Source organism: Sipha flava, unplaced genomic scaffold (assembly GCF_003268045.1).
Source record: "Sipha flava isolate LNK unplaced genomic scaffold, YSA_version1 35a_pilon_pilon, whole genome shotgun sequence".
Taxonomy (NCBI): Eukaryota; Metazoa; Arthropoda; class Insecta; order Hemiptera; family Aphididae; genus Sipha; species Sipha flava.
Window position 1 is genome coordinate 2,104,514 of NW_020273058.1, and position 19,191 is coordinate 2,123,704.

Consider the following 19,191-nt stretch of genomic DNA (forward strand, 5'->3'; position numbering starts at 1 on the left):
AAATTTTTTTTTTCTTAATCCAAAATAATATTTAGTTTCTGAATATTTTTATATGTTGTTATCAATTTCTGATGCATTTTATCACTGAATGTTAATTTTATCCACTCGTAGTGCTGTAAGACATTAGAAATCGAAAAATCAGTTTGTCTTATCATCGGTCGTTGAGTATCCAGTATATCTTAATTCGCGTTTTTAGTTTAATATATAATATAATCATATCCGATTCGTGCTTGTATTTTATAATTCGCTCGTCGTTCGGCCTTGGACTGATTGGATAATAATTATTGCTTAGTACAATATATTAACTTACGTTATGGAATATTTTTGTCTGTTGTTACGAACTAGTATATTCTCTGCGGTATTTTCATGACATCGTCTCTCAGTAAATTACACTACGTCGCCAAAAGTACGGATTAAAATCGGCAGTGACGGGGCGTACAACTTGAAAGGATATTTCGTATTTTTTCTCCTCACAGTAATCGTGCAAACGCGTGAAAAACAACTTCGACGGCATAATGTCTAGTAAAAACGTCAAAAGCACTAGGGTTGAATCGGACCTGGCCGGGTGTCGAGAAGAAGGAAATTGGTCGAAAATATTGGAACTTGCCGAACAATTGTCTTCCAGCAAAGGTATGTGTTATGTTGATAAATATTAACATTGTAGCTTTATTGTAATTATTGTGATTTCGTCCCAACATTAATAATAGACTTATATTAGTAATATTAATGGGATTCCATCTTGTTTTATTTTATGACTTATGCTCCAGCATTATATTAGTAGTATTTGAACATCAAATATAGTATGAATAGTTTAAGAAATATTATAGTGTTTAAAATGATCTTAAAGGTATAATTAAGTTGTAAACATAACTTAATAATAAAATACAAAAATTATTTGTTTATATTATAGATAATAAATGATATATGTAGGTATATTATTATATTTTAGGGTCTTAACTATTCCAAAGATACTTAAAATTTTGTTTTTAGAATTATTATGTTTTTTTAGAATGTATTTTTGGAGATATGGTATATTGTTTGAAGGGAATCACAACTTCAAGCCATAGAATTTGTAAATCCATATATGTATGGTATAGAGCAAAATTGCCAATGATACATTTGATTAAATATTTTAAGTCCAGCCCTCCAAGTATATATTCTTCCGACATCTTTAATAATACAATCTTCCCATCTTAAGCGAGGTCTACCTAAGAGTCATTTTCCTGCTGGGTTGTTTTTGATTACAGTCCTTATAAGTAACCCCGGTTCCTTCATACATGCCCTGCCCATTTCAGTTTTCTTTTGTGATGTTAAGGTGTTGAAAACGGTTCTAGAGTTCTTAGTTATTTTTTTTCCTCCATTCTCCGGTTTGTTCATTGTTGCATGGTCCAAAAATCCTTCTCAAAATTTTTCTTTCAAAAACCTTCAACCTCATATGTTCTGCTTTCCAGAGAGACCAAGTTTCCGAGCCGTATAGTACTATTGGGTGTATCAAATTCATATATATCTTTACTTTAAGATTTTTTGAAACATTTCTAGCGCTTAGTATTTTTCCCAACCTATAGTAGCAATTATTTCCTTTTTTTTGTTTAGTATCAGTTTCTAATTTTATATTATTGTCATTAGTTAATATTGGACCTAAATAGTTAAAGTGGGAGACTCTTTTAAAGCTGTGGTTTTCTAATTTTATTATTTCATCTTGTTGGTAATTTACCTCTCTTCTTTTCACTATTATTTATTCCGTTTTTTCATCATTGATTTGCAAACCGACTTTTCCTATATTTTTTATGAGTTGCTTACATGATGATTTAATTTCTTCTAAATTATTCCCTATGATAGCATATCATCTGCGTAAGTTAGAAGGCCAGAAGTTGTCTACCCTAGCTAAAAACCTTCAGTCACATTTGTTTCTCTGACAACCTTCTCCAACATCAATTTAAAGAGAATGGGTGAGAGTGTATCTCCTTGTCTCAATCTTGTTGTTACTCTGATCACGATTCCGAAGTTCTTTTTGCTGTTTTCAATTTTATTTCCATATATTTTAGGGTAGCTTCAACTATGTTTACTAATTTCTTGGGGAAACTGAATTTTTTTATTTTATTTACAACACTGAGTCTATGGATCGAATCATAGTCTATGAATAATACGCTTAGATTTTTATCAAATTCCCATTCGCCTTTTGAAAAGTTTTGCTTAAGTTGAAAGTCTGATCAAAAAACTATACTCAGCAAAATTGAATACCCCAAGGATCTTCAATAAATGACAACCTATACAGTAATATTCCCTGTTAAAGCCAATCTTTTCGCAGACGACTTTAACTTCTGGTGCAAAAGCCAAAATCTCAAAATAGTACAACACTTTCTCCAAGAAAAAACGAACTCAACAACCTCAATATCCCTTACACCCTTGACTCAGCACTCAGACCGAACATAGACACAATTAACCAAGTTCTAACATTTTAAAAAAAAAACTAAGTTATATGATTTAATTTAAACAACATAATTGTAAGAACCTTATGCACAAAATTTTAGTTTAACAATATATAATTTATAATATTATGTGTTGATTTTTCTATTACAAAAAATTATTTTTTACTCATTACAACAGCACTGTAAGTTTGGTGCTCCATACTTAGGTAAGATAAAATACTAGTGTCCTACTAGAAGCAATGATCTTGATACTGTTGTGGATGGGATAGTTCTTTGTATTTAAGACCCTGCTTCATGAGTTAATTATTCATTTCATTCTCAAAAACCTTAAGATCAAAAAAAACAAAACAAACTCATGTGACAGTTTATTTTCCAGCTATACTGATTTTGTTATTTTTTCTTTAGTATTTTTTACCGATTACCAGAAACAAGGTTTCCTATAAAAAGTAAAAATATATGAAATAAATGAGAAATTAATTAAATTAAAACTCAATGTTTATTGCCTAAGTAAAAGTTATTAATTTTTTTAAAACAATTATTACTAGTATTATATTTATGTGTTTTTATGTAAATTTTATATTAATATCTTTACTTGAATTTTTTCCTTATAAATTATAATCATCTTTATTTCTATAAATTATATCATTACTAAAATTATTGTAAATGTAATTAACTATAGACATAAATATTGTGAAGTTGATTGTTAACATTTTTTTTTTTTTTTATAAACTCTTATAATTTAAATTTAATTTAATTTTTATATTACCAGTATTAACATATAATAGTAGTTGACATTTTTGTATTTTTATTATGTAATCAATCTCGATAGTATTAGATAAGATAGAATTATTATACAAATTATTCAAAAATAAGTGTACATTTTTTGTCATTGTTTATTTAACTAATTACATAACAATAAAAAACAATTTGTTCCATGTATAAAAAGAAAAGAGAAAGCAATTATTTAAGTTCATTCATGATGCCTATTTTAAATTTATTTAATTGGTAAATTTTAATGATTTGCTTTTGGTTTGTTTTTAAAATTAAATTAATTATATTTCACTAAGTACCTATATTAATCACAGTTAAAAATGATTTTATAATTTATAATTTTTTTTGTTTATTTAGCATTACTGTATAATTTAATGGTTGGCGAAGCTAAGTTGGAAATGTTTTTGGAAGAAAATCCCCCTATTGAGAGCAACATTTCCAAAGCTTGTGTTGGCCTTATTGAAGCCAAGTCCTATTTAACTGAATCAATTAGTGAACTCTCTACTCAAGTATGAAATTATAATTTAAAATAATATTGTAAAAATATTAAATTGAGACAATAATAGAATTCTAATATAAAATCATTTTTAGGCAGGCATGAGTATTGATAGTCACATGTTATTGGCTAAATTATGTTATGCTTGTGGCCAGTATGATGAAGCAATGCAGCATTGCACAGATGCCAAGTTAAACTCGGTTATTCAAACAGAATTACAAATTCGTAACATTAGAATATTAGCTGAATCATTTGCTATCAAAGGTAAGATAATTACCTGATTTTCTGAATTCAGTTCAAAAATATATTAATCGTTACTGTAGCATTAGAGTATAATTTTCATATATTTTTATAACTGTAGGTATTTGTCAAGAGAAATTACGACCAACTTCTAGCTCTCGTTTTAAAAAAACTGAATGGATTGAAGGTGTTATTAAAAATTTTGAACAAGCAGCCAATTTGGGTATTTTATATTTGCAAGAATTGGACCACAAAGAAAATCAGCTTATGCTACCATCACCACTTGGAAGTAATGCACCATCAATTGTAAATACCAATACTACATCTGGAACAGGTATTTAATATTTATATATTAGAGTTATCTATAAATAGCTTTGTAAACATCTTTTTTTGTAGGATCTCACTCTCCACAACCAGTGAACATGACACATTCTTTGAGTATCTTAGTTGAAACAGCAATATTAAGGTTGCCATTATTACTGATTGAAAGTTCAAACTATTCTGGTGCCATAAATACATTTAGGTAAAGCTATTAATGAAAAAATTTATTATTTCAAAATTTATATATGCAAAAGTTTTATGATTTTTACTTAGGAATATATTAACAGCTTGTGAAGCTCATGGTAGTCATTCCATTAGACTTATTTTAACATACCAATTTGCTGAATTTCTTTTACGTAAAGTTTCTCCAAAATACTATTCACTGCCAACTCAAAACAGTAAGTTGTCTATTGTAATAAATAAACATTCAATTTTCAGGTCGGCACATTTTTTTTAGCATTTTTGACCCCTAACATATCTCTCCCGTATAAGTGTATGTCAGATACTGATTACCCCTAGCAAATCTTACATTTACATTTTTCATAGATCCTCCTAAATCATTTTATTTTTATTTATAAAGTTAATTTCTTCAATTGTAAAAATAATTATAAAATGGCCCAGTTTTCATTGCTGTCAGTAATTTATCCACTTTTTATTTTTTCATACATTGATTAAAATTTTGTCTGTGGTGTAATTATTTTAATATTATGCTGAAAACCATCAAATTTATAATTTATCTTTCTATATAAGATACTCAAATCCCTCCCCTCTAGGCATAGGCGTCATTAGCAGTTGCTACCTTACTTTTTTTATTGGGGTTGTAAATTATTACCCTATAAGTAATTTGTAAAAAGATTCAAAATTTTTGTTTTTTTCAGAATATTATTGGATAAAATATAATACAATAAAATAAGAATATCGACTGTACTAAATTTGAGCTTATAAAGATAATTCAACAATAACCTACTTTTAGCAACCATAATAATATTTAGATTTCGTATTTTGGGAATTCGTTTGTTGTTTTGTTATCGATAGTATACCAATACAGATCCATGAAAGCTTTTGATGAAAGATATGTCATGCACAGGCCCGTACGCAAAGAGGGAGTTTTGTGATTTCTAACCACCCCCTCTCACAATTGAGGATTTTTTTACATACATTTTTCCTAAGAATACACCTAGTCCTCATTCTACAATAATTAAACTTACTTGAAAATTCATTATTTCATTATTCTATTTTTGTTATAAAAGTGCCAATTTTCTTGATTTGCCGTCTTTTCCTATTTAATTTTCATGCATTTTTTACCTACTGTCGATTATCATAAATACAGCCATTGATATAATGTATTTTCACTGATAATTCATCTGTTTAAGCTGTTTAGACAATTGTTACATTTATTAATTTTCAATTATGGATATGGCAATTTGTGTTTTTTTTTTTTTTTTTATTGAATTTTTACTTAACATAACATGTATAATTTTGAATCCCTCCCTTGGATTGTTCCTGCACATGGGCTTGTTCAAGCATTAACTTGCATCACAAAAATAACAACAATCGATGATTGTTCAGTTTTCTACAAAATTCAAATATTATTTATATCTAATTTTAATTTTGAAATTGAGTGTGCCACTTATCTATATTATTTTGGCATGTCACATTTTTGATTTAAAATAAAATAAAAAGCGTAAACTAATATGACCCACACGCATGTATATTATAATGTGTTAATTATTATTGTGTGGATAGTATTTACTGTGTTATTTTAATTATGTTTTATTAACCTAAGATGAATAAACATTAATAATTGTCAACAACGAATTTTCTGAAGAAAAAAATCAAAAATGACTAAGGTAATCAGAAAAATTTAATTTAATAATAATATTTATTTAATAAATGCCCCAAGATAAAACTTCATTTATCTATGAATTTATTAAACTAAAATTTAATTTAAAATATTTTTCAAGATTGTTACACTATGATTCTACTTATGACGTCCTTTCCTCTAGGACTGCTGACATAATAATTGTATGTTCCCTAATGGTTATTGAAAAATTATTAATGTAACCTATAATTTTAAATTTTAGCTCCTAAGAAACAACTAGCTAATATAAGAAGACCAAAAAAATACAATACAATTAATATGTTTATGCCAAGAAGTGAACATGAAGAAATAATATTACTACTTATTATAAGGTAAATTAATCAAGAGTTCTTTAAAAGCAATTTAAAACTTAACTACACTATTTACTAACAATAGTGAAGCAATGGCAGCGAGAAATGCTGTTCTTAGTCAGTCACCTGAATTTAAAGAAGCAAGAATTAGAGCTTTTAGTTTAGCTACAGCTATCTATGATCTTCTTACTATTGCATTAGTTTTGTGGGGTCAATACAATATGTTATACGAGGTTTGTTTTTATTCAAAACTAATTTGGATTTTAAGTATAATTGTATTATATCTGATTAGTCTTTTGAACGAGCTATGAAATTTTCTGCTGATGATACTCATGTGTGGATGCAACAAGCTTTATGTCTTGAATCTGCTGGACGTCACATTAAAGCGTTGGAAGTATTAACTCAAGTCATATACATGCAGCCAAATGCAATTGTTCCATGTTTATTAGCTGCTCGCATTTGTTATCAACATTTATTTAAGGTTTATTTTATAAATTACGTTTAATGCAATAAAAAATTATTACTAGATAGTTCTAAATTGTAGATGGAAGATGGACTAACTTGGAGCCAAGAAGCTCTTAAAAGAGAAAAAGTACATTCCCAAAATTTACTATCGAGGTGTCATCTGTATATAGGCATTGGAGCACAGTGTATGGCATTGACTTCATTTTTGAAATCTGTCAAAGATAAATATCATGCCCTATGCTATGAATCTCTTACTAAGTAAGATTACTTTATGTTAAGGATTGAATTTGATAATAATAATTACTGTTTATTTCTTTAGAGCACAACAATTAGATCCCAATGATCATTTGGTTCATTATTATATAGCATTTTATTATGCATGTTTAGCTAAAGTACCTGAAGCTACAATCAAAGTGCGTCAAGCATTATCACTGAACCCAGAACATACACCTTCATTGCAGTTAGCTATTTTATTGTTGAGTGCACAGAAAAAAATAAATGAAGCCAAAGCTCTTTTAGAGTCTTCTTTGGAAGATTTCCCTGATCATATTGGTTTATTATTCATCAGAGCTAGGATTGAATTGCAGATTGAAGCTTCTGATGTAACTAAAATAATCGTGTTTGGTTATAAATAATTTGAATTAAAATAAATTAATTTGTAAACATTATATATAGGTTGCACTTGTAACTGCTAAACATATGCTTACCATGTGCAAAGCCTCAGCCAGCCATGAAGGTTCTCCTTCCATAGAACATACTGATACTCGTAGTATTTTTCAACTTTATACAACTGAATACTCTGACAAAGATACAAGTAATTTACTTTCATAGTCTATTATTATTTGTATTACAAAAAAAAATTATACATTAAATAGATTCATTGGGGCCAACGCGTATTGAACAAGCTTTATCAGAAGTAGCATCATCTATTAGCTCGTTGGTTCCTCAACGACCTGTGACTAATACAGTATGGCATACACAACAGAATGTCTGGTTGCTTTTAGCCGAAATTTACTTATCTCAAGATCAATTTGATGCAGCAAATAATTGTTTATTGGAAGCAGCTAGCATTTTTCCATTATCTCACCATATCATGTTTATGGTAAATGAAAATAGTATTAAAATAGATAAGCTTTCCAAATGATCATTCAAATGTATAGTATAACTTCTATTTCATATTGATAAAGATTTTATTTTTTATTTATTTACACAATTTTAGTTAATTAGTTTGAATCGAAACATTAGTTTTATCCTAATTGCAATTAATATTATTCGATTAGTTTTTGACATTTAGAGTGTTATTCTTTCCTTTTCATACATTGTGTTTATATAGAGAGGATTATTTCACGAAAAACGAAATGAGTTTAGTGAAGCCAAACAATGCTATCAAAACGCTGTGACAGTTCATCCATCTCATTTAAAAAGTCTACAACACTTGGTAAAATTAATAGCAATGTACTTCTTAATGGATTTTAATATTTTATATTTTATTTTTTTAATACAGGGTTTAATGTACCATTATCTTGGTAGTCACCGATTAGCAGAAAAAACACTTAGAGATGCAGCAAAAATAAATCCTTACTCTCCAGAAACATGGTATGTTTGGGTGTAATTTCAATGATTTCAATGTCCAGTTTAATTCAAAATTTGATTTTTATTTGTGTATATTTCATAGGTATAATTTGGGAAAAGTATTAGAAAGTTTGGGAGAGACCAATAGTGCTACAGACAGTATGGCCACTGCTCTGCAAGTTGAGATGGTTAGCCCAATAATGCAATACACAAGCATTCCTTTGCCATTTGATTAAAATAATAATAATATTATTATTATTATTACTTGTCTGTATAAATGTTAAGACTTAACATATTGATTTTGATAGAAGTAATAAATATTAAAGTGAAAGAGAAACAGGGTTAGGTTACCTCTTCTATGATATTAAATGAGTTATAGTCACTAAAGTTTTCTGTTTACAGTATTAAATTATTATAATTGTATTTATTATTTGTTGTGTTCTATGTGGGTTTATTGTTTAATCTAGTTATTGTTAATTATTATTAAAATTATCAGTTTTGTTATTTTGTACATGTTTATGTTGGTTTTATTTCAGTTCTCTGGAAAATAAAGAACTGCTTTGCTGCAATCATTTTTTATGTATTTTTATGTTTAAATATGGTTTAGTTAGATGTGTAAACCAAAGAAGATTAGCCATGATTTCTGGATAGTTCTAGATAAGTGTTTGATTTCAATAAATAAAATATTGACTTTTGAAAGAAGAAAATCTTAATGCAGTTGCTTTAATAAGTGGTTAAGTTTCAAGTGTTAATTTTTTGCTCACTCGTATTTAATAACTATAATTTTAAAATTAAATAAAGTACACTTGGATTAATTAAACTTACCTTATATTAAGATCAGTCAAGTTAGAAATGTCCCTACAATTTTAAAAACAATATAAAATATAAAAACCATTTATAAATTAAAAAATCACTGTATAATATATTTTTAATTTTACTATTTGTTTATTCAATTAATTCAAACAGCAAATAATTTGATGATTACAATAGTATAAGAATGTCATTATTCTACGAGTATAAATGTATGTTATGCATTAATAGCATGCAAAAAGTAAAGTAATTATTAGAGCTTAGATATATATAATGTAACACTTTTTCTCTAGTTTCTATCTTTTAGTTTAACACTGTTTACACATTTCAAACTATTATTTAAATAATTATTTATAATTATATAAATATACACTTAGGAAAAATGATAATATGAAAATGGAATTTATTTAAAGGTTATTGATTTTTTTAAAAACCATTATATTAAACACATACTCGTAACATTCACACCTAAAATTCATAAAAAAAAAAAAATTAATATAATTACATAGATTACTTGATATATTTCATATTTAAAGATATTAAGGTAAATTAAATACCATTTCTAATAGTAATACTTCTGTATTAAATAATAAACATACTAAATACTTTAATTTCAAAAAAATATAAAACTATGTATAATAGGTGTCAAATTATTAAAAGTTACCACTCACTGTGTTTTAGCAGACTTCCAATCACTACCCCATACATACATTCCATGATTACGCACAACAACTGCTGAAGTACTTGGATATTTCATTAATGCCAACTGAAATGTATCAACTAAATCTCTTTCGTACTTAGAGTTTTCTATGATTGGAATAATAACTTCTTCATCATTATCATAAAATCTTCCTTTTTCTTCGTTATAAATTCCCTGGGGAACAAACATTTAAATTATTTAATTTGATTCACATAATAAAATAATAATTTTCTTACCTTAATCATTTCTAAGCCACTAATCCGTAACTCATTTTCAGGATTCAGTAAACATAATTTTACTAATTCAGGTGAATGTATATGGATCACTGCACCTGCATTACGCTCTAAATTGTTTTCAGTATAGATTACTTAAAATTAACTTAAAATAATATTGATACTAATAAATAATAACTAATATTTTTGATAATAATTTACCTATATAGGAACACATAAATATTGGAGTGCATTGACTTTTTGACAAATTTTTTTCATAGGGAGGCACTTCTATATCTGCACCATTCATATCTTGAACAAAAATATCATCTGGTTCCATTCTTTCTTTTTGTACTCCAGATGGAGCAATAAAAATTTGGTTACTAAAACATTTAATATTATTAAACAAAAATTAATATATTTTACAAATAATAATAAAAAACTTATATCCAAATAATTACTGTATTTGTACAAAAAGACAGGAGCTTGGGAATGGATGTAAAATATAGAACTAATTGGAAATGGAAAGAAGTGCTGAGCGTTTTATGTAATAAGAGAATTCCAATAAGGTTGAAAAGTGAATTTTACAGGAGTGTAGTGAGATCAATTATGCTATATTGTTTGGCAGTTGACAGGAGAATATAACAGAGTATAAGTATTGTGGAAATTAAAATGCTTAGATGGATGAGTAGAATGACAAAAGAAGATAGAATAAGGAGCAAATATGTGACAGTTAGTATTGATGTAGCAGCATTGATAGTGTACAAGATGAGAGAAAATAGATTGAGATGGTTTGGGCATAAGATGAGGCAAAATAAAACAAAAACAGTAATAGTGGTTATAAAATTGAATGTTGAAGGGAAAAGAGGAAGAGAAAGACCAAAAAAGAGAAGGTTAGATACGATTGAAAATGATATGAGGCAAGTGGTGTGTGCGTAGATGTAGAAAATCAAAATGAGTAGTGGTTTAGAACAAAGGTGGCCAACCCCAAATAGTTGGGAGAAAGGCAAGGGAAAAGAAGAAAAAATAATTACTGTATTTATGAACTTATGAAAAAGAAATTATAAGTATAAAATTTTAAATTAATATACGATTTATGTAAAACATTTAAAAATAACATACTTGTACTTGATACTGATACCACCACCAGTTCCAGTTACCCATCCATTGGTAAAGAATAATTTACATAGTTCTGGTATCAATATTCTAGGGTGATCTTTTTGAAGAATCGACTGTCAACAAAAAAACATATAATATAGAGACAATGTGAAAATTATAATTGGAGGGCTGCAGAAAAAATAGATAATAGTCAATATTCCTAAACTGTTTAGTATTATTTTAAATTTTTAGATCACAACAAAATAAGTGATAAAATACAAAATAATCAATAAAAAAATTAAATTTACTTTTTAAAATAAATTACAAGATGATTTTATTATTAGATATTTTTCTTATTTTGACTATTATAATTTTTCCCTGTAGCCCTTCAATTATATTAAGCTATACAAAACCAATAGCCAATTATTGAAAAAGATTATTATTTATTTATTTATTTATTTATTTTTTAATTATTTTTTCAGATCTACTCTAAGAAATATTAAGCAAAAGTAATGTACAGAGTTATTTTTATTTAGATTTGTTTAATGTTCGAATCAGTCAGTGAAATTTACTGAAATTTTGCTTTCAAATAAGCCCTATAAAAATTAATAATTAACTCAATTATAGAATTATACATGTAACTAAAATCTAATATAGATTGCTATGAAGCAAAAAACATGATTGAAATTAAGTTATATAACCTATATGAATTACATAGCATCATAAATGTCATGTGAATACTACATCTGTATGTGTAAGATATTGTTTGTATACATCTATATGTATAAGGTACAATTTTTTTTATGCATAATTTAATAAAATTAATTATTGAATAAAAATTAAGGCCACTATCTTATTTAATAGTTTTAAATATTCATAGAGATTGAAGATTTACATACAGAAATTATGTGTTATCCAAATAGTAATATTTAAAAATATACTGCCACAAAATTATAAATATTATTTGTGAAGAAACAAAGATTAATAAGTTTAAGCAAATAATAATTTAATCATTAATGATATAATTACAATTTTATTTTTAACAAAGTAAACACAACTGGATTGTTTTATTATAAACTATACAAGAATTCTTTAAAAATTAAATCAAACCTTTAAGCAATTTCAAAAAAAAAAAGTTATTAAATCAAAAATTAAAGATTTAATTTTAGAATTTACAAAATACATAACTATAAGGTATTAAGAAAAATATTGATAATTATATTACAGTTTTGATTAAATTTATATCTTGGATGGTTATAATATAAACCCTAATATTTGTATACATACTTCAGACATCATATTAATTTGAAAAAAATTAATAAATTACAAATTAATCAATTGTTTAACAAAGCTTTCAACCTTTACAAAGCAATTTAAAGAATAAAAATATATTTTAAAACATGATTTGATTAAAAATAATTCAATAAGAAACAGTCTAAGAAATGCCATGAACATGAAGTATTTTTCATTATCTTATCAATTACAGAACTCTTAATAACCATTATCTCAGCACTATTGATTACCTATTAAAATTTTAATGAATATATTTTGTAGTTTTATCTATACTTATTAATATATCGTATTAATAATTTGCTGATAAAACAAATTAAAGAGATTTAAAAAATGTAACTTACAATTTTTGTTAGGTTTTCCTGACATGTTGCACTATCATAATAACTATTTTCTAATTCTAGCTTTGGCTTGAGCTTAGGTATTATATTCTTACATTTTGGAGAGAATGATGCTTGAGAATGAGTAGATGACCTTTCTGTCTATAAATATATATACATTAATCAATTTTGTTTAACTAAACAAATGTAATCATAATTTATAAATGATGTACAAAAAATTAATAGTGAAAGAAACAAATGATGTATGGGTTAGCTTTTTAAATTATCAACCTAAATTGAAATCAATCAAATACTTAAATATAATTGTTAAATGCCTTAAACTTCAACAATCTTAAATAACTAAAAATCTTGTTACTAAAAGAAAAAAAACTTAAAATTGCAGCAATATTTTATTATTGATAAAATTATTATTAAAAATTAATCAATTGTTCAACTAAACTTTCAAGCTTCACATAACAATTTAAAGAATAAAAATATATTTTAAAACATGATTTAATTAAAAATAATTTCAATAAGAATTTAAGAAATACCATGAACATGAAGTATTTTTCATTATCTTATCAATTACAGAACTCTTAATAATCATTATCTTAGCATAATTGATTACCTATTAAAATTGTAATGAATATATTTTGTAGTTTTAATTATACTAATTAATATATTATATTAATTATTTACTGATGAAACAAATTAAAGAAATTTAATACATGTAACTTACAATATTTGTTAGGTTTTCCTGATAAGTGGCACTATCATAATTACTATTTTCTAATTCTAGCTTTGGCTGGAGCTTAGGTATAATATTCATATATTTTGGAGTGAATGATGTTTGTGGATGAGTAGATGACCTTTCTGTCTATAAATATATATACATTAATCTATTTTGTTTAACTGAACCAATGTAATCATAATTTATAAATTATGTACAGCAAATTAATAGTGAAAGAAAAAAATGCATGTATGGATTTGCTTTTTAAATTATTAACTTAAATTTAAATATAATTGTTAAATGCCTTAAACTTCAAAAATCTTGTTTTTACTACAAGAAGAAAAACTTAAAAATTCCAGCAATACTTTATCATAATATAAGTTTACATAATACATTTAATTTAGGCATTAAATGTTAAAAAAGTCTATACCTTATTATAGTTAACATGTTGAAAGCTAAATTGAATAATTTTTCAAATACCTTATTTGTTCTAAGTCTATGTTTATAATTTAAAAAATAAATTCAAATGATTCTTTTTAAACATTAATTTATTAATCCTTCAATAAGCATAACAATTATAGAACTTATAGTAGCTTAATGATTTACCTGAATATTGTTTTCTGATTTCATATCATGATTACTGGATATAAATTTGGTATCAAAGAATGCAGTAAGACGCTCATTTCTACAATATAATTTTAAGTTAATATAACTTGATTTTTAATACCATAAAATATTAAAAAACCATTATAAATATATATCTTACTTCTTTATAGATAACAAACATTCTGCTTCTTGTACAGCTCTACTCCATTTTACTTTAAGCTTACTGCGAGAAAGTTGTTTCTACATATAACAAAAACTTATTAATGTACAACCAATATAATATTAATTCATACAAATTACTATTTTTTTTCTACAATTTATTTATTGCAATTTAAATTCTACCAATATTTAAGATGTTTCAAAACAAGTGTAAAGTTTTAGTTGGTACAATATTCTTTAGATACTGTAATAGATATTGGTGTTTATAACTAAAGGACCAAGACTGAAGTATTTTTTAATAACCTATATAAATTACTTCCAATAAGAATTTTTTATATTAGAATAAAATATTGTGTTTATTATTTTATAAATATTTACCAAAGCTTGACAAATCTTTTTAGGTAGAGATTAATGAAAACAAATATTTACATGTGATTTTTCATGATTATTTGCAATTATTGGCAAATCTATAGATCAATAACAATAAATGTTCAAAAATACAAATCATAATAAAATATCAAAGATCGACTAATAGATTATGATTAACCATTGATAAAGTCACCCCTGATAAATGCTTTACAACAGCGTTTCCCAAACTATGGGTCATTGTTTGTAAATTAATTAAGAAAATATCTTAATTATCAAAATATAATAATATATTATAATTATATTTATCAGAATTAAGTTTGGTAGCATTGTGTTGAAGTATATGATAAAATTCTTTATAATAAAATTAATAGTAAAGTAATGTTGTTATATTAAAACATACTAGGTTTTTTTTTTTTTTTTTTGAGAATTGTCTACTTAATACGAAGAATATTTATAAGCCACTTTAGTATAAAGGTTAGTTGTTTAATTTTTATTCATTGAAAATTCACATGATTATAATATATTCCATTAGCTTTAGAGATTATAGGTTTAATACTAGTAATAAAGTATTTCAGTTCAAATGTTATAACATCAGAGTTTTACCAACTATTTTAATATATTGATTAAATTGCTTAAATTCAAATGGCAAAATTTCAAATTTTTGGGAGAGAGAATTTTAATTTGTTCTAAAAATAATAAGTGATTTTATAATATTATAAAAAATGTATATAAGGTATAAATTAATAATCATATAATAGTATTATTATTATAAATACAAATTAATATTCTCTTTCTGTGTATCTTTCATAGCAAGTCATTTATGACTTATGAACCTTTTTTGTCTTCTGGAGGTGTTGAGACCCAGAAACCCTCCCCGAAAATACACCACTATTTTATTTTATGGTGTTTTTAAGAATAAATTATTGTTTTAATTAGTGTTTGTTAATTAGTAGGTTTACTTACAACAATTTCTTAACATATTTCCTTAAAATATTTTCAAAGTGACTAATAATCTAAATAAATATTTTTAATTATTTTTTATAAATATAATTTATACTATGATTAAGAAATTACAATTTGCATATGTATTAATAACTTTATGTGATTAAATATCCTAGTTTTAATTTGATAGTGACAAAATAGGCTCTCTCTTAAAAATGGTACATACCACCATAAGTATATATATAAAAATAACATTAACTTAAGAGTAAAAATTAATTCTATGCACAATGAAAATAACAAAAAAATTAAGTTACTCAAAATAGTTTTAAAATTATAATCATTATAAAACTTAACTTACCATTAATTTAGGATTTCCAGCTAATATATCATTTTTTCCAGAGAAATGGAAAATTTGTTTCAGCCTTAACCAATTTCTTTTGTATGCATCATTGAAATAGTATATATGAAGCATAGAAATACTTTTTTTTTCTTCTACAATATAAGCATAATTTAGTATAAATTATTCATTCAAATTTTATTGGAAATTATTATAAATACGTGCTTTTAAAAAAAGTTTTGGTTTCTGGATCACTCGTTATAATTCCAGGCCATATAGGGTATTTACCAGTCTTTGCCCAAACTATATCACCAATACTAAGTTCATTTGTTGTACCTTTACGCAAACTACAATTAAGAATACATCTTGAAACTGATGGGGGCAATTTATTTGATCTTTTTCTTTTAGGTAATACACGGATTGCAGATTGAGATGAATCATTGGATGAAATTTGATTCACTTCAAATATTTTTTTTTTAGTTGATTCTCGGCCATATCGACTTTTATGAAGAATATCATTAGACTTTTTTTCATTCATTTTTATCTGCACAACATTTAAACCGTAATTGTTTAAAAATTAAAATTTAACTGTGTCAATAATCTAATAACATACATAATCATAATCACATTTAATATCAATATAATAATCACATAAATAATCATATTTACATAACTTTAATAATAAAGAATAATATCATTCATAGAAGAGTATTAACTTTATGACTTTGTATGTGAAAGTATTATAAAAAATATTATACATATATTATATACTAGAACAGGGCCGTTCAGAAGGGGGGGCAATGGGTACATTGTGCCCCAGGCCCCGGAATATTTTTTTTTATGGGGCCCCCTTAAAAGTTTTGATGTATAATAATTAATAATGACAAGCTGTCATCGACCGGCTACCACTGTTATTGAGACAAAAATTATTTTCTTTGTGTCATCCACATAATAATATACAATTCTATTAGTGATATTGCATTATATTGTAATACCATTACAAAATAATTGACACATTTTGTCATGTGTGTACTATACAGTATACATTGCCCAGTCAAGACAATTTAAAGTTGAAGTGTTTGTAACAGCATTAGATAGGCTTTTATTTGATATTTATGGTATTCAAGAAAGTATGAAGAAAATATCAAACACATTTTCTTCAATTATCAGCCCACCAGAAGAACCATGTGATGAATTTTTCAAAGCTCAATCTGAAATAATTTCAAGTTTATAATCTAATGACGTGTGTGCTATTGTATTAAAAGAGGAACTACGCATTTATTGCAAAATACACAAAGTATCAACAATTATTTTTAATGATAGCGAAATTGCATCAATTCTTCATCAAATAAATAAGAAAAGACTTCAAAATATACTACCTCAAATATGTATTTGTCTTCGAATACTTTCTACCATTCCCACGTTTGTGTCAACGGGAGAAAGATCTTTCAGTAAACTGAAATTAATAAAAAGTTATTTACATTCAACTACAGAAGAGAACCGCCTAAATCATTTAATACTTCTCTCCATTGAACACAAGTTAGCAAAGACTTTAGATTATGATGATGTTATAGACAGTTTTGCTGAAAAAAAAGCAAGAAAAATAGTTTTTTGCTATACATTTTAATATTTTATATACAATAATAAACTAATAAAATAATTTTTTTTTTAATTTTCTTAATTTACCTTATCTATTTATTTAATCCAATAAACATCCAAGTTCATATTTTCTTTGAATAAACATAATTATTTAGGAATAAATTGTACTTTTTAGTATAATATATGGTGATGCGTTATTTTGAATTTATTGAAAATTAAGTGTGTAATGCAGCACATGCATTTAAATAAGCTTGATTGGTTAAGGTTTGGAAAAATATGTTTGCAAGAATTTTTATATTCTCATTGAGTATTTTGTTAATCATATCTTATTATTAAGGTCGCTGGAGGGCCCCCAAATTAATTTGTCCCAGGCCCCGAAAAACCTTTGGACGGCCCTGTACTAGAATATAAATTATCAAGTACCAATAGAAGATATCAATGATCACATATAGCTAATTAAATAAAAATGAGTTACCTAGGTTATGTTCCTTTTTAAATGTGTATTAAGCGGGCCCCATACAAACAGTAATACTGACAGTAGAAATATTGACAGTGTACTCTTCACACAGTCAGTATAGATTATTGTCAATAATAGTCAGTTTATTTGTCATTCGACTGGTGAAGTTGTGAACTTCAATGAATGTAAGTATCAACTGTATTATTATTATTAAATATTGTATTATAATTTCTTTGGTTTTTCTAAATGTTTTTATTTAATTAAAAATTAATTATTTTATTATTATAATGGACAAAAATTGTCATTGAAAAGCGTGCGTAGCAATTCTTTTAGCGTTTTATATTCAAAGTAAAAGTATAACTAATAGGAAACAATGGGTAAAAGAATGGATTGCCAAACGTAAGAAGTATTGTTATTTAAATCTTTTAAAAGAAATGCAACTTTTCGATGCAAAAGACTACCAGAATTATTTTCTAACATTAACATCTATAATAAACTTTTAAGCATGATAGAACCACTTCTTTAATAATCATGAACTTTTTTTTATTCTTCACGAAAATTACTTAGCAGTTTTTTTTTTTTTTATATCGTCTATAGTAGCTTCAGGCTTAATCAACTTATAGACTACTAATACTTCATAATAAGCAGTTCTTTTTTTGTCTCTATTACAATAGTCCTTGCAACGAAATAATACTGTCAGTATTACTGATCGTGTGAAATCCGCTTCAGTTTGCATCAGTTAACTATTTTTTTTATATTTTAAACATAAGTAGTAACACATGATGTATAAGGATTCATAATGTATAAAAATAAGCAATGTGATTTAGTTACCATCAGTTTCCAGTGTAACGCGTTGATTTAATTTGAGGCAGCTGTAACATGAAAAAAAAACACAAACAACAATTCATGAACCAAAGAATAGGGACGAATTTGTAATATTATCCAAAGAGAGAAATTACGAATTTGGTTGTTCAGTTTTTAAATTAAGTGACAAATCAGGCTGTTTACTGATAAACACAATTTATTTCCCCTTGAAATATCGGGTTTTCGGATGATACCACTGGTAGACACGTGGATTACGAACCATATGATATTC

At 25.8% G+C, this 19,191-nt stretch overlaps 2 protein-coding genes across 9 annotated transcripts; one reads left to right on the forward strand and one right to left on the reverse strand.

Moving 5' to 3' along the window:
• The first annotated feature begins 122 nt into the window (after positions 1 to 122).
• Positions 123 to 9,035, forward strand: LOC112687682 (tetratricopeptide repeat protein 7B). The gene is made up of 16 exons (XM_025560541.1): positions 123 to 630; positions 3,558 to 3,709; positions 3,792 to 3,960; positions 4,058 to 4,270; positions 4,333 to 4,459; positions 4,531 to 4,655; positions 6,342 to 6,450; positions 6,515 to 6,662; positions 6,722 to 6,910; positions 6,974 to 7,152; positions 7,214 to 7,496; positions 7,570 to 7,708; positions 7,770 to 7,996; positions 8,228 to 8,332; positions 8,399 to 8,490; positions 8,570 to 9,035. Exons 1-16 carry the CDS (start codon positions 516 to 518, stop codon positions 8,700 to 8,702), a joined length of 2,505 nt encoding a protein of 834 aa, XP_025416326.1. The 5' UTR covers positions 123 to 515; the 3' UTR covers positions 8,703 to 9,035.
• A 624-nt stretch (positions 9,036 to 9,659) lies between these two features.
• LOC112687747 (probable methylthioribulose-1-phosphate dehydratase) lies at positions 9,660 to 19,150 on the reverse strand. 8 transcript variants are annotated; one of them, XM_025560646.1, is made up of 14 exons: positions 18,927 to 19,150; positions 17,560 to 17,622; positions 17,419 to 17,495; positions 16,265 to 16,583; positions 16,061 to 16,194; positions 14,393 to 14,472; positions 14,233 to 14,311; positions 13,636 to 13,773; positions 12,921 to 13,058; positions 11,311 to 11,420; positions 10,411 to 10,571; positions 10,213 to 10,319; positions 9,948 to 10,150; positions 9,660 to 9,744 (listed from the first exon to the last, which is right to left on the reverse strand). In XM_025560646.1, exons 4-14 carry the CDS (start codon positions 16,575 to 16,577, stop codon positions 9,684 to 9,686), a joined length of 1,524 nt encoding a protein of 507 aa, XP_025416431.1. In that variant the 5' UTR covers positions 16,578 to 16,583; positions 17,419 to 17,495; positions 17,560 to 17,622; positions 18,927 to 19,150; the 3' UTR covers positions 9,660 to 9,683. The 8 variants fall into 8 exon arrangements, with proteins under 8 accessions (XP_025416431.1, XP_025416430.1, XP_025416433.1 ...); XM_025560645.1 differs by lacking the exons at positions 17,419 to 17,495; positions 17,560 to 17,622 and having other exon boundaries at positions 18,927 to 19,149; XM_025560648.1 differs by lacking the exons at positions 12,921 to 13,058; positions 17,419 to 17,495; positions 17,560 to 17,622.
• Positions 19,151 to 19,191: the final 41 nt, after the last annotated feature.